This window comes from Chanodichthys erythropterus, chromosome 24 (genome assembly GCF_024489055.1).
Source record: "Chanodichthys erythropterus isolate Z2021 chromosome 24, ASM2448905v1, whole genome shotgun sequence".
NCBI classification, from domain to species: Eukaryota; Metazoa; Chordata; class Actinopteri; order Cypriniformes; family Xenocyprididae; genus Chanodichthys; species Chanodichthys erythropterus.
Genome location: NC_090244.1, coordinates 30361730 through 30383152, shown reverse-complemented (window position 1 = coordinate 30383152; position 21423 = coordinate 30361730). Strand labels below are relative to the sequence as shown.

Genomic DNA, 21423 nt, shown 5'->3' with positions numbered 1-21423 from the left:
ACTACAGTAAAATGAGCTATGGTCCTTCAGAACTACAGTAAAATTAACTGTGGAGCTACAGAACTACAGTAAAATGAACTGTGGAGCTACAGAACTACAGTAAAATGAACTATGGAGCTTCAGAACTACAGTAAAATGAACTGTGGAGCTACAGAACTACAGTAAAATGAGCTATGGTTCTTCAGAACTACAGTAAAATGAGCTATGGTTCATCAGAACTACAGTAAAATGAACTATGGAGCTACAGAACTACAGTAAAATGAGCTATGGTTCTTCAGAACTACAGTAAAATGAATATTGGTTCTTCAGAACTACAGTAAAATGAACCGTGGAGCTACAGAACTACAGTAAAATGAGCTATGGTTCTTCAGAACTACAGTAAAATGAACCGTGGAGCTTCAGAACTACAGTAAAATGAATTATGGAGCTTCAGAACTACAGTAAAATGAACTATGGTTCTTCGGATGTAGAGTAAAATGAACTATGGAGCTTCAGAACTACAGTAAAATGAACTATGGTTCTTCAGAACTATAGTAAAATGATCTATGGTTCTTCAGAACTACAGTAAAATTAATTGTGGAGCTACAGAACTACAGTAAAATCAACTATGGAACTACAGAACTACAGTAAAATGAGCTATGGTTCTTTAGAACTACAGTAAAATGAACTATGGAGCGAAAGAACTACAGTAAAATGAGCTATGGTTCTTCAGAACTACAGTAAAATGAACTATGTAGCTTCAGAACTACAGCACAATGAGCTATGGTTCTTCAAAACTACAGTAAAATGAACTATGGTTCTTCAGAACTACAGTAAAAGGAACTGTAGAGCTACAAAACTACAGTAAAATGAGCTATGGTTCTTCAGAACTACAGTAAAATGAATGATGGAGCTACAGAACTACAGTAAAATGAACAATGGAGCTACAGAACTACAGGAAAATGAACTATGGAGCTACAGAACTACAGTGAAATGAGCTATGGTTCTTCAGAACTACAGTAAAATGAACTATGGTTCTTCAGAACTACAGTAAAATGAGCTATGGTTCATCAGAACTACAGTAAAATGAACTATTGAGCTTCAGAACTACAGTGAAATGAACTATGGTTCTTCAGAACTACAGTAAAATGAGCTATGGTCCTTCAGAATTACAGTAAAATTAACTGTGGAGCTACAGAACTACAGTAAAATGAGCTATGGTTCTTCAGAACTACAGTAAAATGAACTGTGGAGCTTGGTTCATCAGAACTACAGTAAAATGAGCTATGGTTCATCAGAACTACAGTAAAATGAACTATGGAGCTACAGAACTACAGTAAAATGAGCTATGGTTCTTCAGAACTACAGTAAAATGAACTATGGAGCGACAGAATTACAGTAAAATGAGCTATGGTTCTTCAGAACTACAGTAAAATGAATATTGGTTCTTCAGAACTACAGTAAAATGAACCGTGGAGCTACAGAACTACAGTAAAATGAACTATGGAGCTACAGAACTACAGTGAAATGAGCTATGGTTCTTCAGATGTACAGTAAAATGAATATTGGTTCTTCAGAACTACAGTAAAATGAACCATGGAGCTACAGAACTACAGTAAAATGAACTATGGAGCAACAGAACTACAGTGAAATGAGCTATGGTTCTTCAGAACTACAGTAAAATGAGCTATGGAGCTACAGAACTACAGTAAAATGAGCTATGGTTTTCAGAACTACAGTAAAATGAACTATGGAGCGACAGAATTACAGTAAAATGAGCTATGGTTCTTCAGAACTACAGTAAAATGAATATTGGTTCTTCAGAACTACAGTAAAATGAACTATGGAGCTACAGAACTACAGTAAAATGAACTATGGAGCTACAGAACTACAGTAAAATGAACTATGGAGCTACAGAACTACAGTGAAATGAGCTATGGTTCTTCAGAACTACAGTAAAATGAGCTATGGAGCTACAGAACTACAGTAAAATGAGCTATGGTTTTTCAGATGTACAGTAAAATGAACTATGGAGCTTCAGAACTACAGTAAAATGAACTATGGTTCTTCAGAACAACAGTAAAATGAACTATGGTTCTTCAGAACTACAGTAAAATGATCTATGGTTCTTCAGAACTACAGTAAAATGAACTATGGAGCGACAGAATTACAGTAAAATGAGCTATGGTTCTTCAGAACTACAGTAAAATGAATATTGGTTCTTCAGAACTACAGTAAAATGAACCGTGGAGCTACAGAACTACAGTAAAATGAACTATGGTTCTTAAGAACTACAGTAAAATGAGCTATGGTTCTTCAGAACTACAGTAAAATGAACCGTGGAGCTTCAGAACTACAGTAAAATGAATTATGGAGCTTCAGAACTACAGTAAAATGAACTATGGTTCTTCAGATGTACAGTAAAATGAACTATGGAGCTTCAGAACTACAGTAAAATGAACTATGGTTCTTCAGAACTACAGTAAAATGATCTATGGTTCTTCAGAACTACAGTAAAATTAACTGTGGAGCTACAGAACTACAGTAAAATCAACGATGGAACTACAGAACTACAGTAAAATGAGCTATGGTTCGTCAGAACTACAGTAAAATGAACTATGTAGCTTCAGAACTACAGTACAATGAGCTATGGTTCTTCAAAACTACAGTAAAATGAACTATGGTTCTTCAGAACTACAGTAAAAGGAACTGTGGAGCTACAAAACTACAGTAAAATGAGCTATGGTTCTTCAGAACTACAGTAAAATGAACTGTGGAGCTACAGAACTACAGTAAAATGAACTAAGGAGCTACAGAACTACAGTAAAATGAATGATGTAGCTACAGAACTACAGTAAAATGAACGATGGAGCTACATAACTACAGTAAAATGAACTATGGAGCTACAGAACTACAGTAAAAAGAGCTATGGTTCTTCAGAGCTACAGTAAACCAGCATAGGCATACTTACATGTCCTTCCATGAGTTGAGACACTAGACTCATATTTCCCACTCCATGTACTGACAATCACAGTATAGAGTCGGCCTGGTACCAGCTCACTGAACACACATTCATTCTGAGTCTTGGGGACCGTCTTGTTCTGGTGGAAGATGTTGTTGTGCTTGATGGAGACATGATAGTAGTCAAAGTCTCCAGCCGCGTGGCGCCAGTAAACCTTCAGATGGTCATCACGAGCCATGTGTGTGGCTGTAGGGTTCAACACTGTGGAAGGTTCTAGAGCAGAGAAACAGAATAATGTGAAAACCAACTGCAAACACCTCCATTACAGTACCTAAAATGGGACAAAACTGCTTATGAACATTCTTACGTGTACGCTCCTGAACCATGGTGTGGTTTTCAAACTCTTCACTGCGGGTGGTGACGGAGATGTTGTAGAGACGTCCAGACACCAGAGACTTAAAAACACACTCCGTACTGGACTTAGACACAGTGAGCGTATGAACCGTTCTCTCCTGATCTCTCAGAGTGACAGAGTAATTGTCCACGTCTCCTTCAGCTGCTCTCCACGACACACTCAGGAAGTCCATGCGCCCATTGTTGCTCACCGTCACATCTCTCACAGCGGCTGGAACTGAGCGACACACAACACGTACCTATATAAACTTCACTGCAAAATAAGTGCAGACCCACAAAAAGCACTTTGTTTATTCAATTAATAAAGAAAAATATGATCATGATGGCTGGTAGTGCTTTATTTGTTCGGTATGTTTATTTTCAATATTATTACATATAAATGTTGTCTGGCTAAATGATTAAATGTGAATATGCAGTTGTAAGTTATATTAAACCCTATTATTACAAATGCTACTCCAAACACAGCCATAAACTCCTCAGATTTGCACACGTTACGGCTCCCAAACTGCAGTTTTGAACTACAACATTCTTGTAGTCTTAAGGCAATCACTGATGCAAATTGAATGATATATTTATGTATAAATTAATGAAATTTAATGATATATTCATGTATAAATTAAACTCATTTCATAGTTACTGAACTGAATCTACACTGAACTGACTTGATCTGAATAATGACACTATTGTCTTTTAGAGCAGCTGTACAGCAGAATTGAATTCTGTTTGCGTCACTGATCAATATCTTCATTTATTTTCATTTAACCCTGTAAAGCTGCTTCGAAACAATCTGTATTGAATAATGTGTTAAAATAAAATAAATAAATGTGACTTGACTATAAATTACATATTCAGATTTATATAATTGTTTAAATAATTTAATAATGATTTTTTAAAATATAACATAAAGATGTAATGTTGAGCAGTATCAACTTACTAAACTTACGAGTGACTCTGAAGACAAGCTAATTGTTACTTTGGTAACAATAATAAAATGTTGAGTTTAAGTATGATTGTTCGCTCAAAAGAGAACAACATCCTCCCTCCACAACAACATTCCCTGCAGGAAGTCGCACAAATGACCTTGACATATTCAAGGCTTCCTGAAAATTCCAGGAGCATTCCTGCAGCTCCAGATAAGAGTGCGTGTGAAGTTCAGCATACCTGTGTCATCCCTCAAGAAAAGCTCACTGACATTCTGAAGAAACTAAGCACAGCGTTCAGTTTTCTTTAAGTGCAGTGCATGCCAGTCTCACTTATCACACTGTCACTCTGGTGTAATAAGCACCCTGTGTGTGTGATTGTGTGTGATGTTGTGTGTGTGGCACCTGTGCGTCCATCAGCCACCGTCTGGCGTGAGAGGGCGTTCCTGTGCATGGTGGTCACCACCGTCCTGTACAGAGCGCCAGACCGCAGGCCCTGAAAGTGGTAGGAGGTGACGTTGGGCGGCACGCTTTCGTTCTTCATGACCACGCTGTCGTGGATGAGGAGCACCCGGTACAGATCCACCTCTCCGACCGCCCTGTCCCAGCGTACCTGCAGAGCATCTGTGCTGCCCTGATTGCTGACCTGCAGGTGTGTGACCTGTGCAGGGACTGACCACACACACACAAACACAGTTCAGCACAGTGACTACAAATCAATCAGAACCCTGCAGGAGTTCAATAAAGCTCCACTCTGGACATCTGAATGACTCACTGGTGTTTCCTGTGACGTGGGCGGAGCTACTCAGATCTCCACTATTGGTTGTTACAGTGATCGTGTAGGTGTGTCCAGGCGTCAGATTTTTGAAGCTGAATTGCTGAACATCATGATCTAATGTCCTTCTGTCCACGGTCGTGTCTCCGTCCCTCAGCAGGATGGTGTAGTTGTCCCACTCGCCGACAGGACGGTTCCACACTGCGCTCAGAGACGTCTCGCTACTGTGACGGATGTTCAGCAACTGAACGGGCCGGGGAGCTAAACAGAGAGGAACAAGGAATATTTCATGTCTCATATGCCTGGTCTGAACTATCCTGGTTTCTAGTTATGGACACAGTTAATTGTGATACAGTTATTTTGAGTGAATCTGTTCTGCGTGTTCATTAGGGCTGGGATTCATTTACAAAAAGAATATGTATTCTTCAATTCGGGAGCATTGTGTGCTCATAGTCAAGTCAAATTTTCAGTTTACTTTTTTAGAAGTGTGTAAAGGGGTTGCTGATTATGATTTGACTTTTTAAACTTTAGTGTGTAATGTTGCTGTTTGATCATAAACAAAATCTGCAAAGTTATGGTGCTCAAAGTTCAATGCAAAGAGAGATATTTTCTTTTAAAGAATTTACTGTTTAAGGACTACAACAAATGGCTGATAGGGACTACAACGAGCTTCTTCCTGGGTTAGTGACATCACAAACCCTAAAATTTACATAAACCCCGACCCCAAGAACATGCATCAAAGGGGGCGGGGCCATGTTGGGCTGCTTTAGAGAAGAGGAAGAGTTGTTGTAGTAGAGTGTTGTTGACATGCCGTCATTTTACGCCGGACTGCTTCACAAACGAGGATCAATTCAACACAAAAGATGAACATGACGACACATGCTAGTGGATGAGTTGAATCAACTCCACAGCAACTACATCAATTTATCCACTAACCATTCAGAAACGTCTAAAAGTTGTAACTTCTTCCTGAGTCTCTCCATCAGTGTCGACTCCAGTTTGAACAATGTAAGGATGAACACTTTCTTCATTTTGGCTGCATGAGATTCTCCAGCTTTGTTGTTGTTGAGCTGTTAAAGCTCCGCCCTCTTCTGGAAAGGGGGCGGGAGCAGCAGCTCATTTGCATTTAAAGGGACACACACAAAAACGGTGTGTTTTTGCTCACACCCAAATAGGGGCAAATTTGACAAGTTATAATAAATGATCTGTGGGGGATTTTGAGCTGAAACTTCACAGACACATTCTGGAGACACCAGAGACTTATATTACATCTTGTGAAAGGGGCATTATAGGTTTCCTTTAAGAAACAGCTATGAAAGTATGCTCACTTCAAGTTAACTTAAGTAGTTGAATCATTCACACACCTAGTCTCCCATGGCAGTCTGCGGCTGAGCTCAGATCTCCGCTCTCCACGCTGATGGACGCTCTGTACAGTCGGCCTGGAATCAGAGTCCAGTTGGTGAAGCTGAACTCCAGCAGACTCCTGTCAATGGTGCGGTTCATCAGCACAGATGAGCCGTTGAACAGCAGGATCCTGTAGAAATCCCAGCTGCCGTCAGGAGGAGACCAGGACAAGCGCAGCCTCTTCTCATTCAGGGCCTCCAGCTTCAGATGAGCCGCCTGTCCTGGAGCTGATGAGCAGCAGACACAACAACAACACACAGAAGCTCCGATTATTTCTATCTGTGAACCACTGGCTCCAAGCAAACAAGCTCACGCTATAAAAACATTAATGATGTTTCTAAAAGATTAAAACCATGATTAGAATGTTATTTAAACATTCTTTGAACGTTTATTTGTAATATTCCAAGAACTTTAACATTCAGTAAACATAAATAATGTTATTTAAAGAATGTTTTATGTTAACCTTTACATAATGTTAGTGAAAGTTGGGAAATGTTCCCTGTAGTTGACAAGGCAATGAATCATTGCCATCAATCATCATCACAAAAACCAGTTTTATAGTGGTATGTGGTTTTAAATGGTTTCTATCTAACTGAAGCTCTCCAGACACCATGTTTTTAATGTTTTTCATCATATTTCTTGCCTGTTCTTCCTGTCTTCCTGGTCTCAGCTGTTAGTTCTCCACTCTTCGTCTTCACCGACACCTGATAAACATTTCCAGGTGTCAAGCCGGTAAAAAGCCACTGAGACGTGTTTTGAGGAAGGGTTAGGGGCAGCTCAGAGGAGCCGGGGGGAGACAGAGAGAGGTGGTAGGAGTCCACAAATCCGACTGCAGGAATCCAGACGGCTTTAAGAGAGTCCTGACTGCCTTCGCTCTGCAGAGTCAATGATGTGACGGGAGCAGGAGCTACAGAAACGACAAGAGAGTCTTTACATTTACTTGATGTCACTGGAGGTCTACTAGAAAAGGCAGTTTCAACACAACTGTGCTCCTTTTTAGAAAGAAATGGAATCTTTGAGGATTTCCAGTCAGGATTTAGACCATACCATAGTACTGAGACTGCTCTCGTTAGAGTTACAAACGATCTACTCCTATCATCCGATCGTGGCTGTATTTCTCTATTAGTGTTATTAGATCTCAGTGCTGCTTTTGACACTATCGATCATAACATTCTTTTAAAAAGACTTGAAAACTATATTGGCATTAGTGGAATTGCTTTGGCATGGTTCAAATCGTACCTATCTGACCGTTATCAGTCTGTAGTAGTTAATGAAGAGATGTCGTATCGATCACAGGTTCAATATGGAGTACCACAAGGCTCAGTACTAGGACCGTTGCTTTTCACTCTGTACATGCTGCCCTTAGGAGAGATAATTAGGAAGCATGGTGTTAGTTTTCACTGCTACGCTGACGATACTCAGCTCTATATTTCCTCGCGCCCTGACGAAACCTACAAATTCACAAAACTAACAGAATGCATAGCTGACATTAAAAAATGGATGACAAGAAATTTCTAATTATTAAATTCAGAAAAAACTGATATCCTAATCTTTGGACCAAAAACTTCCTCACGAAAAAACCTTGAATACTCTCTAACACTTGACGGGTGCTCCATTAAACCTTCGTCCTCAGTTAGGAACCTGGGTGTGCTCTTTGATACCAATCTTTCATTTGAAAGTCATGTTTCTAGTATCTGTAAAACCGCCTTCTTCCATCTAAAAAATATATCTAAATTACGACATATGCTCTCAATGACAAATGCAGAACAGTTGGTTCATGCATTCATGACCTCAAGACTAGATTATTGTAACGCTCTACTGGGTGGTTGTTCTGCTCGGCTTTTAAACAAACTACAGTTGGTCCAAAATGCGGCAGCTAGAGTTCTTACTAGAACCAGAAAGTATGACCATATTAGCCCAGTTCTGTCAACATTACATTGGCTCCCTATTAAACATCGTATAGATTTTAAAATCTTGCTACTTACTTATAAAGCTCTAAATGGTTTAGCTCCCCAGTACCTAAGTGAGCTCTTAATGCATTATAGTCCTTCACGTTTATTGCGATCTCAGAATTCAGGCCAGTTGATAATACCCAGAATATCAAAATCAACTGAAGGCGGCAGAACCTTTTCCTATTTAGCACCTAAACTCTGGAACAATCTTCCTACACTGCAAAAAATGCTGTTCTTACTTAGATTTTTTGTCTTGTTTCTAGTCAAAATATCTTAACGTTCTTAAATCAAGACGCATTTTCTTGACAAGTAGAAATTATTTTCTTGTTTTCAGGAAAAATAAGTCAAAATTAAGTAAGTCTTTCCTTAAAACAAGCAAAATAATCTGCCAATGGGGTAAGCAAAATAATCTTATTTAAAACCAAGAATAAGCTATATAATCTTGTTTTCAGTTTGGACTAAGATTATTTTGCTTACCCCATTGGCAGATTATTTTGCTTGTTTTAAGGAAAAAAGTACTCAATTTTGATTTATTTTTCCTGAAAACAAGAAAATAATTTTTACTTGTCAAGAAAATGCTTCTTGATTTAAGAACTTTAAGATATTTTGACTAAAAACAAGACAAAAATTCTAAGTAAGAACAGCATTTTTTGCAGTGTAGCATTGTTCGGGAAGCAGACACACTCTGTCAGTTTAAATCTAGACTAAAAACACATCTCTTTGCTCTTGCATACACATAACACATTATCAATACATTAACATTTTTCAAATCCGTTAAAGGATTGTTACGCTGCAATAATTAGGTCGGCCGGAACCGAGAACATTTCCTATAACACTAGATATACCTGTACATCTGAATAAGAATGGCATCTACGCTAATATCTGTCTCTCTGCTTATCCTGAGGTTTGCCGGGTGCTGGATCCAGGCCGTATCCAGGTCAGATGGAGAACCTGTGTCTGGACCTGACTACAACGTAGCCCAGGAGACAATGGGCCTACAGATCCAGTTCTGGCTGCATCTATTTTGATCTCCATATCCGTTTACATATATTATATATATCTTCCAAGGGGTTTTTTCCCTCCTTGGACTTTTTTCCCAGTGCTAGCACGCTGGGTTTTTCTCCTAGGGGTTTTATTTCAACCCCTGGGAGTCAGCCGACATTGGCTTAATGTAGCACCATCTTCTATATGTTACATATTACCACGCTTGTTTGTACAGCTTATTTTTAACCACTTCCCTTTTTTTCTGTGCTTCTAATATGTAAAGCTGCTTTGAAACAATTACCAATTGTAAAAGCGCTATATAAATAAATTTGACCTGACCTACTACACTACATGCCTTGGTGACTTAACCTGTTAACCTTAAAACTTCTTTCATGTCAGTAATAATATGCCAAGTGTCTTCTTTAAAAAGAGACCAACCTTAGATCTGTATTTTAAAGCTTTCATTTTCACACCTATGTTCAAAAAGGAGGGTGAAAGTTAACAGGTTTTTAATGAGGTAAACACTAGAAGGATTCTGTCTTCATTTCCTCACCCTCATGTCATGAAAACCCAAATGACTTTCATTCTTCTGTGGAGCACAAAAGGGGACGTTTAGCAGTACATACAGTGAAAGTGGACAATGACCAGGAGTTGTGAAGCTTTGTGTGAGAAACTGAACAATCTCAGTCCACTCAACAGACGCCTCACAACAACTTTTGACAGCGATTGTGACAGTTCAGATTTTAAGGTGCTGTATGAGTGCCGCTTGAAGTTCTGTTTCAGTTTCACCGTATGGAAAAGAGCAACGTGAACATTCTGCTAAACATAGGCTTTAGTGTAGAAACTGAAGAAAGTCGTCTGGATTAAAGGTTTAATTCACCCACAAATGAACTCTGACTCATGCCATTCTCAACCTGTATGATTCTCTTTCTTCTGTGAAACATAAGAAAGTATTTTTAGAAACGTCTGGGAGTCAGTGGTAACCAAATCTTCTTTAGTGTCAAACAGGTTTGGAACGACACGAGGATGAGTAAATAATGACAGAATTAACTCAGTCAGCATTGGTGAAATATTCACCATCATCTCATCACCAGTGTTTCCTCAAGCAGAGGTGAAGACACACAGTTCAGGAGTGTGTGTATGTGACAATACACGAGTGTGTGTGCATCATGGGTAATAATGGGCAGTAAAAGGCAGGATATGTAGGCGGGTCGTCTGGTAAAGCAGGAAGGGAGGAGGCAAGCTGAAAATATCCTGGAAAAAATGATAAAAAAGCTGATGGCCTTTGGTTAGGAGTAAACGCAACAGCTGGTTAGATGTGTTTCTGCGTCCTGTGGAACATGATAACTGTACCAGTGTAAAATGAGTGCACATAAATGATTTATACCACAAATTATCAAACTGTTTGGTTTAAGAACATTAAAAAAGTAAGCTGTTTAGTTTGTTAATTAGGCTACTGTGTACTTTTTTGCCTTTTTATTGTTATTATTTTATTAAACATTTTTAATTGGGTATAAATGTGTATGTCTGTAATTTAATGTCACCAATGCTTTGGCAATGTAAAGAGTTTTTACCATGACAATAAAGAAACTTGAATCTGAATCCGAGTTGTTTATCCATGTCCACCAGTTTGACCAACTCAAGCCTATCTGTGGACTGATATGTGCCGTTCAGACACATCTGTCTTGGTTTAAACTGATGGTTTAACCCAGACAACATACAAACCGCAATGACATTCAACACGGACACATGCTTGCAGGGTGCATGCTGGGAACTGCAGTTGTTGTATGGTTCAGCTATACATTACAGTTTGCAAAATGAGCAAACCTTGTCTCATAGTGGCTTAGGAAAAGGATACTCAGCTCTACCCTAATTCACCAAGATCCTGCCTTTGTCTCGGTCTGAAAAAGCTACAGTTACTCAGCACGTATAAAAATATACAGCACAGTCACATGTTTTAAAATGCTAAGCTCATTTGTAGTCAAATTTGACTCTTGTTTCATAGAGCAGTAGCATTACACAATACAGACATTGAAGCTGTTGCATGGCTTCAGATTACTAAGAATATAGTGCACAAATCATATGAATGACAGCATGACAGCCTCAGTTCCCATTCACTGTCACTGTGTGAAAAAGAGCACAACACGGTGACGAGGACAGAAGTTTCATTTGGGTCACAATCCCCACAGAACTACCTCATTCAAGGCCTGGTCTTTCATCGCTGTTTAAATGAGTTCACTCCAAACATGAGTTTGTTCAGATAGGGTCAGAGGTGAGAGCTTAGGGTCAGGGGTCAGGCTTCACTGGAACGTGATCAGGTGTCAGTTTGTTTTGAAAGCTTGATGAATTGATTTCTCTTTCATCTGAGTGTAATAGGAGTAAAATTATTTTTTCCAACAGATTAACTGATACAAATTATTACAAGTTTGACGTGAGACCAGAATGAAAAAAAAAGGTACTGTAACATTTAAATCTGATGGTCCACTTTAGAGATTTTTCAAACTATTAGTATCTTTGCAACTACATGTCTACTAACTCTCATTAGTCTGCTTAATATCTGCTAACTTATCCTGATGCTCCCCAACAGAAACTCTACTGATTATAAGTAACTTTACAACTACATGTCAACTTATTCTACTAACCCAAACCCTAAACTAACAGTCTACTAATACTCTAATGAGAGTTAGTTGACATGTAGTTGCAAATTAATGAGTTAGTTGACGTAGTTGCAAACTAATGAGAGTTAGTTGACATGTAGTTGCAAATTAATGAGTTAGCTGACATGTAGTTGCAAATTAATGAGTTAGTTGACATGTAGTTGCAAATTAATGAGAGTTAGTTGACATGTAGTTGCAAATTAATGAGTTAGTTGACATGTAGTTGCAAATTAATGAGTTAGTTGACATGTAGTTGCAAACTAATGAGAGTTACTTGACATGTAGTTGCAAATTAATGAGTTAGTTGACATGTAGTTGCAAACTAATGAGAGTTAGTTGACATGTAGTTGCAAATTAATGAGTTAACTGACATGTAGTTGCAAACTATTTGAGTTAGTTGACATGTAGTTGCAAACTAATGAGAGTTAGTTGACATGTAGTTGCAAATTAATGAGAGTTACTTGACATGTAGTTGCAAATTAATGAGTTAGTTGACATGTAGTTGCAAATTAATGAGAGTTAGTTGACATGTAGTTGCAAATTAATGAGTTAACTGACATGTAGTTGCAAACTAATGAGAGTTAGTTGACATGTAGTTGCAAATTAATGAGTTAACTGACATGTAGTTGCAAACTATTTGAGTTAGTTGACATGTAGTTGCAAATTAATGAGTTAACTGACATGTAGTTGCAAACTAATGAGAGTTAGTTGACATGTAGTTGCAAATTAATGAGTTAACTGACATGTAGTTGCAAACTATTTGAGTTAGTTGACATGTAGTTGCAAATTAATGAGAGTTAGTTGATATGTAGTGGCAAATTAATGAGTTAACTGACATGTAGTTGCAAATTAATGAGTTAGTTGACATGTAGTTGCAAATTAATGAGTTAGTTGACATGTAGTTGCAAACTAATGAGAGTTACTTGACATGTAGTTGCAAATTAATGAGTTAGTTGACATGTAGTTGCAAATTAATGAGAGTTAGTTGACATGTAGTTGCAAATTAATGAGTTAGTTGACATGTAGTTGCAAACTAATGAGAGTTAGTTGACATGTAGTTGCAAATTAATGAGTTAACTGACATGTAGTTGCAAACTATTTGAGTTAGTTGACATGTAGTTGCAAATTAATGAGAGTTAGTTGATATGTAGTGGCAAATTAATGAGTTAACTGACATGTAGTTGCAAATTAATGAGTTAGTTGACATGTAGTTGCAAATTAATGAGTTAGTTGACATGTAGTTGCAAATTAATGAGTTAGTTGACATGTAGTTGCAAATTAATGAGTTAACTGACATGTAGTTGCAAACTATTTGAGTTAGTTGACATGTAGTTGCAAATTAATGAGAGTTAGTTGACATGTAGTTGCAAATTAATGAGTTAACTGACATGTAGTTGCAAACTATTTGAGTTAGTTGACATGTAGTTGCAAATTAATGAGAGTTAGTTGACATGTAGTTGCAAATTAATGAGTTACTTGACATGTAGTTGCAAATTAATGAGTTAATTGACGTAGTTGCAAATTATTTGAGTTAGTTGACATGTAGTTGCAAACTAATGAGAGTTAGCTGACATGTAGTTGCAAATTAATGAGTTAGTTGACATGTACTTGCAAATTAATGAGTTAGTTGACATGTAGTTGCAAATTAATGAGTTAACTGACATGTAGTTGCAAATTAATGAGTTAACTGACATGTAGTTGCAAACTAATGAGAGTTAGTTGACATGTAGTTGCAAATTAATTAGTTAATTGACATGTAGTTGCAAATTATTTGAGTTAGTTGACATGTAGTTGCAAACTAATGAGAGTTAGTTGACATGTAGTTGCAAATTAATGAGTTAGTTGATATGTAGTTGCATATTAATGGATTAGTTGACATGTAGTTGCAAATTATTTGAGTTAATTGACATGTAGTTGCAAAGTTAATTGTAGTTAGTTTAAAGTCTAAAGTGGACCATTGAAATAAAGTATAATTAAATAAAACTTAACTTAAATGTGTACACCCCTATATAGAACTATAACAAGGTGCACAAATTAGTAGAATCAACCCCTCCAATAAACACAGTTAACCTGCCATTTTGAGAACAGATCTGAACTTTAATGCTTGTGGTTCATGAATGCTTTGAAATACAGACCAAAGGCTGGTCTCCTTTTAAAGGAAGACAAGTGAAAGCAGCTTCAAAGGTTATAGAAGTTTAGGTTCACTGTCAAGCAAATGTATTGAACTAAACATTTTTATTTAATTGTATAAAAATATATATTTTACCAAATGAAATAAACTCTAAAATTGCCAGAAAATCTAATTCTTACATCTGTGCTCCAAATCGATTTCACAAGTTGATTTCACAAACATTTAGCTGCAAAAAGGTTTTAAAGTACAATTTCAAAATTATTTTCACAGGACAAATTTTGAGCGCTTAAACGTTCAAAAGTGTAAGTAATAATTTACTATAATGTACTTGTAACATGTATGTTCTGTTTTGGTTCTGTTTTCTTGTTCATATGTTTTAGAAATGGAGTATTAAGTAACTTTGAGTAACCACCACACTTCTCTCCTAAATGACTGCCACTCTATCCATTAACAATAGAGTTCACGCATAATAATATCTGTCCAGAGAATGTCTCCCTATGAACCCAGAAATCATTCATTTATGTTATTGTCTTGGCAGTCTGAACATGCCTTGAGTGAGGAAATGCGAGTCGGAGAAAGAACACACTGTTCTGCACGAGTGCCAAGACTTGAGAGAAAAAACGCTAAAATCCTGCATGCCTAAAACACTGTGTGAATGCAGGTGCTTTATCAAATCTGTCATAACAATGTGTTCCACCAGATCAACGTGAACAAGAAGAACAATGAAAAACAACCATAAATCACTGCATGCTACTGTTCCAGTTCAAGACACTTCTGTTCTCAGGTATCTTCTGATTCAGAAAACTAAAGCTATGAAGGAATGTTGAGGTCTTACCGGTTTGAACTGTAACGTTCAAGCGAGCGCCATCTATCTGAGAAATGATCTCAAACACATAGGTATCTCCGGGAATCAGACCCTTTATCAGGCATGTGTAATGGTTGGGTCGCTCCGTGTCTTCAGAACAGCTCCTGAAGTGAGAAGTGTTGGCCATGATGAAGCTGCAGGATTTTCCAGGTGTTGAGAAATTGATCACACAATAATCCATATGAATACTCGTTGCAGTTACGTTCACCAGACACCCGACGGCCTCCGTCGTTTCAAGCTACAAACAAGAAACATACAACAGACATTTAAAAAGAGAAACTGATGGTGACTATGATGAAAATCTTATATCAGATATTAAATTTCAAATCTCTTCATAATATTGTTGTAGCTCAAACAAAAGAGCATTGTGCTAGAAATGCCATGGGTTCGATTCCCAGGGAATACATGAACCAATGAAGTGTAAACCTTGAATGCAACGTAAGTTGCATCAATGTAAATGTGTTGAGCGGTGCGGTTACAAGAAACCCGCAAGCAGACAGCCAATCAGACTGAGATTTTTGCCAGACAGTATGTGAAAAATTTGGTATCGCTTGGTAGACAGATTCCAAAACTACCAATGAAACCTTGCATTTGAAATATCTATAGTGAACTGTCATCTAGTGAATCACGTCAGATGTTGTATTTGCAGGAATTCTTTAAGACTCAAGTTCTTGATAGTATTAAACAAGACTATGCACAGATCGGTGAGAATCTAGACCTAGTGTGTCACTGCTCACCGTCGATGTGGAGGCCGCAGTAGGAGTGACTGTAGATGGTGGAAGTGATGCTGTGGTGCTCGGAGCAGCAGCGGTGATGATGACGGTGGTAGATGTGGACATTTCTACAGATGTAGTCGCAGTTGTTGAAGTTGTAGGTGTTGAAGTTGTAGTTGAATCTGTAGTCGTAGTTGTAGTTGAAGTTGTAGGTGTTGTAGTTGTAATTGAATCTGTAGTCGTAGTTGTAGTTGAAGTTGTAGGTGTTGTAGTTGTAGTTGAATCTGTAGTTGTAGTTGTAGTTGAAGTTGTAGGTATTGTAGTTGAAGTTGTAGGTGTTGTAGTTGAAGTTGTAGGTGTTGTAGTTGAAGTTGTAGGTGTTGTAGTTGAAGTTGTAGTTGAATCTGTAGTTGTAGTTGTAATTGAAGTTGTAGTTGAATCTGTAGTCATAGTTGAAGTTGTAGTTTCTGCAGTCGCTGATGTGAATGTGTCTGTGTTCAGGGCAGGTGTAGATGTGTACGGGGCTGTCGGGGTGGTCGATGTACTTGCTCTATCTTTAGGAGAAGTGGTGGCTGTATTTGGAGCAGATCTAGTATCCGTGTCGGTAAGAACTTCAGTAATTGCTCGGGTCGTTCTGGTTTTGAATGGCAACATGGTCTGAATGTCTTTGATGATCTTTGAGCTTTTGGTTGTGGCATTTGTCCACGCGCCATCTGTGTTTGACACTGGTAAACTTCTGGTTGAGCTCTCAGTCAATGCATGATGTGCCTCAGTGCTGATGCTGTTACCTTCTGATGTTTCTGTGTGAGAATCAGTCTGAGTTTCAGTGCTTGCATCAGAGGAAACTAAAGGCTCGGCATCTGTCGTGGACAACATGAACTCTGTCAGAGGGTCATGGGTCTGCTCTGGATCATCTGAGCTCATGTGAAGCATATTCTGGGTAAAGTTCTGAGGTTCACAAAGTGTTCTGGTCACCATCAGAGTGGTGGAGGACACATCTGTCCCATCGTAGGGTGATTCTGTCTCCAGCGTTTCAGTGTGGTTCTCCTTAAGGTCTGTTTCGGCTGTGAATGTCATCAGATCATCTAGACCAGAGGTAGCAGTCCGTTTAGTTCTGCTTCTGACGGTGTTGCTGAGGTGTGTCACCGCTCCGCTTTGAGTAATGAGAGGGACTGTCAGAGTGGTAATTTCCCCGGTGGATTTCACTGTTGAAACTGTGGATGGGCCTGATGAAAAGAGACTGGTGTTAGCATTATGCAGCATGATGTCTGGTATAATATACATTTGTCAAGCTACTGTTAGAAACCTCATTGATTATGTTAACATCTAGTCACTCCTCTTCACTTAACCATACTGTATTATACTGTACTTCACTGTTCAAGCACGCCAAAAGCAAGACAAATCAGCCTAAATGTTTACTTTTTTATTCCATGGTACAAGCTTCCATAGATTTAAGTGAAGTTGCATGTGATGGCAAGGAAGTCAGCTGACCTGTGGCGGGGCAGAGAGACGTGGTCACCCGTCTCCCCTCAGAGTCCACCATCATCATAGACCAGTTTGAGTACCTTTGCCCAGAGCGGACAACCACCCGCATTCCCTGCTTTTTCAGGAACATCGGCGTCTCTGCCAATCCAAAGATCCCTCGGTTTTCGTAGCACTTCCACGCTGGCGCGGTGTCGCAGTCGCTGAGTTTGGCCAGGCGAGCGTGGCGTGGGACGGCAGCTCTCTGATCGACCCACAGACATCTGGACTGCAGCTTATGATTAAGTCTCCTGCCGCTGGTCCACATCCACTGCTGAAATGGGTCGCTCTCATTACACCTACTCAGGACCACTGCACTCGCACCGGCGCTCAGACACAAGCCTTTACTAGTGTGTGCGATCAGAAAGCCACCTGCCAGGAAAGAAAAGGATTGTGTGCATGTGTTAGTTTGAGTAACTCGGTAGCAATTTACAATGTGGGTTCACTAATGTGCATTAACTCATGCTTAACTAATGCACTGATTAATGTATGACTCATGAAGAACTAAACCATTTTGTTCATGCATTAACTCAAGATTAAATGTGCATTAGTTAACCAAAGGGTAGGCAATTTTTTATAAACACTTTTTCTACAGACCTACTGGTTGAAACTCTCTTCACACCTAAATATTAAAAGAAATTACATATATCTTCTGTGAAAGTCTCAGGGTCAAAAACGCTTGTCCAATCACTGCATTAAATGCTTTCAAAGTTAGCTTGCTATTGGTAACCTCTCTGAAATTACCTGCCCTACCTCTAAGCATGAATATCTCTGAATCTGCTCAATCCTGGGGTAGATTGTCATGATTTAAAGTCTTATGCAGATACCCTGCTTCATCCTTGCTGAAGCCTGAATTTTGGCCACTTTATTGTAAAGAAAGTCTGAGTTGAGAAAGTCTTCACTCATGATAATTTAATGATCAGCAGATAGGACCTAACTGTGTGTCTTCTAGATTTTTCTGCATATTTCCATAGAAAAATGTGTTTTTTTAAATTTTACGCAAGATCATAAGTGTTTTTTGTAGCACTCAGAATATATTTAAATTACTTTCATCTTTAAACCCTATAATGAATGTATCTGTGAGATCTGATTTAGGCATACTGTCCTCCAAAAAGAAAAAAAGAAAAAAGAAAAAAACGACCCTATAGTTAGTTTTTCCAAGTACCTTATTACGACCTATATTTACATTTTAAAGTCATGCACCTTCTAGCTGGTGTAAAAATAATGACAGTGTCGTGTTACGTCTGACTGTCATTACCAATCAAAATGCGTGTTCATTTAAATGCAGTGTGTGGACGTTTTACACCATTTGTCCTATTTCCATTTAGCAAAACTCATTTTTTTATTAACGACTACACCCACCCCACCCCTAATCCTACCCTTAGTGATTTATAGTGCATACACTTTATGAGCACATGCATTCCCTGGGATCGAACCCACGATCGCATGATTGCATATTGTAAATTGTAATGCAGTTGATATATATATATATATATATATATATATATATATATATATATATATATATATATATATATATATATATATATATATATAGGCATATTGGTTGGAGAACATGTTGGATTGAGGGGTACATTAGGGTCCCATTAAAGTGGAAATTGCCGAGGTATGCAAACAATATTGTTTTTTTTTTGTTTATTTTACAATTCTGTTCAACTACATTAGTGCAGAAATTACACACTTAACCTTTAAGTGAAGTCAAATTCCTCGTGGTGTTCCACAGGGTTCAGTTTTGGGACCTCTTCTTTTTTGTTTATATGTATGATTCCCCTAGATCATATTATTCAGAAACACAACTTATTATATAATTTCTATGCCGATGACACTCAGCTTTATCTTCCTGTTTAAAAAATAAATAAATAAATAACAGTTTTCTAATCTGTTTGAATGTTTTAGTGACATTAAATGCTGGATGAATTTTTTTTTTTTTTTTTTTTTTTTTTTTTCAGTTAACTAGCAATAAAAATGATCTAATTGTCTTTGCCATCAGTTATAACTTCTGGCCTTATCAATCAAAATGCATAAACAACTAGACGGACATGTTTAACTGTTGCGCTCGCCTCTCACATCTTTTGCAGCGTCTCGCTCATAGTATCACTCGACATTCTAAAAACGTGCCGCTCAACTTCATTATTTTTAAACGCTTATCTAGACCTTTCGTTTTATTTCATTCCACTTACACATTAGCAATGTAAGTTGAATAATGAATAATGACCGAAATCAGTCGTGACAGTAGCTGAAGGAGTCAGAAAGTCCTCAGGCCTCGACACAAACAGCAGACCTGAGCTATAGGGAGCGAGGTGATAAATCCACACGGACACATTCTCATTACTAAACTACAACAGCAAAAAACAAAACAACAACTCTTTTTTCCTACTTAATGTTACACAACTCGTGTTAGCTGTTCATATGAATCAATGAATTCTGCTTTATCACTGATCTTAAAATGACTGAAGGTTGTTTTTGAAATGTGAGAGCTTGATTGTGTTGAAATTGGCAAGATTAAAGTTTAAAGTAACGATTTATCATATACTATAATAGCATTAATAATACTAAAAATAAAAACATTATATAATGCTACACTGCTCAGTAACTTATGAACACTCGTAAATAAATATTAAAATATCCCAAATAAAAAAATATATGATATTGCCAAAAATGAATGTACATAATAATAATAATAATAATAACAACAATGACTGTTATTACTGTTATGAATACACTGTTAATGTTACGAACGCACACTTGATCGGTTCAGCTAACCTGCTATAGTTCAAACAACAGTTCAAAGCAGCTCACAGATTTTCACTTGGATTTTCTCTGTAACCAACAAATTCAAGCAGCCAGAAGAGTGAAGAATGATCATATCAATACTCACTCAATGCAGAAAACCGCTCCAGTGTTAATAAGAGGAGAAAGAGCTTCTCCATGTTACTGGTTGGCGAGTTTCTCTGAGCTCAAATGAGAGTTTGAGCGCTCAGGAGGAAATTCTCTTTCAGGGGAAGGAAAAGTCACTGACCGCCGTTTCCTTCTATTCAATAGCGTGAGGCTAGTGACAGTACAGGGATCTTTACACGCAAACGCCTCAGACACCAGCCTTGGGTTAATTGTCTTTGATGAAATAAGTGGTATTAAATATTGCAGTTGAATCTGTGTTGACAAGTAGAGTCTGCTTGGCATGTCTGAAATCCTAAAGATTTACGGAAGTTCAGAATAGTTCAAGAAATAAGGAGATTTCTGGAAAGCCTATGAGAAGATCTTCAGATCATCAGAAATCTCTATTAGAGAATGGCAGTCATTCAGGAAATACAATGGCTGAACACACCCAGGATGGCATTCCCACCTCACCACAACACAACACAACACAACACAACACAAAGACCCCTTTGTTGACAAAAATTCAGTGCATTAAACTAATTTATTGAATGACATGCGTTAACTTTGATAGCTAGGGTTGTGTTATGTTTCACTTTGTGCCAGACGGAGCTTATAAGGCACAATTCTGTCACCAGAAACAAGCTGGATTGGGATTTGAGCGAGCACAAGTGGCCTTCCTGGTTTACTTTGACAACATCAGACATCATTAAGGAGGAAAAAAAACATACGTTTTAACTAATTAGTAGTTCTTTTTAGGATCCCTGAGGATTCCTGGTACTGATTCTGAACACATGATCTCAGTTGATAGCGAGTACATACCAGTGTTCTGTTTGCTTGCTAATGTTTATGTGTAAAGAAACACAAACTCCTAATGTACATTAAATTCTCGGCTTTGAAATCTGGCCAGCAGGACTGCAACTGGAAATGCATCTTCAGCACATTCCTATACAAATGTACAGTCTAAAAAATGCTGGCTTAAAAACTAGATTTAGGTTGAACATGGACAAACCCAGCGATTGGGTTAAATGTTTGCCCAACCTGCTGGGTAGTTTTATTTAACTCAACTATTGTTTAAAATGATTGTACTGATGGCTTAAAATGAACCCAAAATAGGTTGGAAATGAACATTTATTAATTAATATATACATGTTTAATATGAATAATAATTAAACAATAAACATTTATTAAATTGCTTATTAATAAATGTTCACCTTTTGATTAATATTGTTGCCTCTAGTAATTATGTCT

The 21423-nt window shown here is 37.9% G+C and overlaps 1 protein-coding gene across 1 annotated transcript in view; it reads right to left on the bottom strand.

Moving 5' to 3' along the window:
• The window catches only part of LOC137014754 (receptor-type tyrosine-protein phosphatase beta-like), a 30498-nt gene extending 10158 nt beyond the window's left edge, over nt 1-20340 (bottom strand). Inside the window, exons 1-10 of the mRNA XM_067379267.1 lie at nt 20177-20340; nt 17248-17649; nt 15781-16982; nt 15014-15281; nt 7098-7361; nt 6415-6681; nt 5051-5311; nt 4681-4947; nt 3309-3572; nt 2951-3214 (exon numbers count right to left, since the gene is read on the bottom strand). Coding sequence (XP_067235368.1) covers nt 2951-3214; nt 3309-3572; nt 4681-4947; nt 5051-5311; nt 6415-6681; nt 7098-7361; nt 15014-15281; nt 15781-16982; nt 17248-17649; nt 20177-20228 — 3511 coding nt within the window. The 5' untranslated portion in view covers nt 20229-20340. The remainder of the gene's footprint in view (nt 1-2950; nt 3215-3308; nt 3573-4680; nt 4948-5050; nt 5312-6414; nt 6682-7097; nt 7362-15013; nt 15282-15780; nt 16983-17247; nt 17650-20176) is intronic.
• Between the last annotated feature and the right edge of the window lie 1083 nt (nt 20341-21423).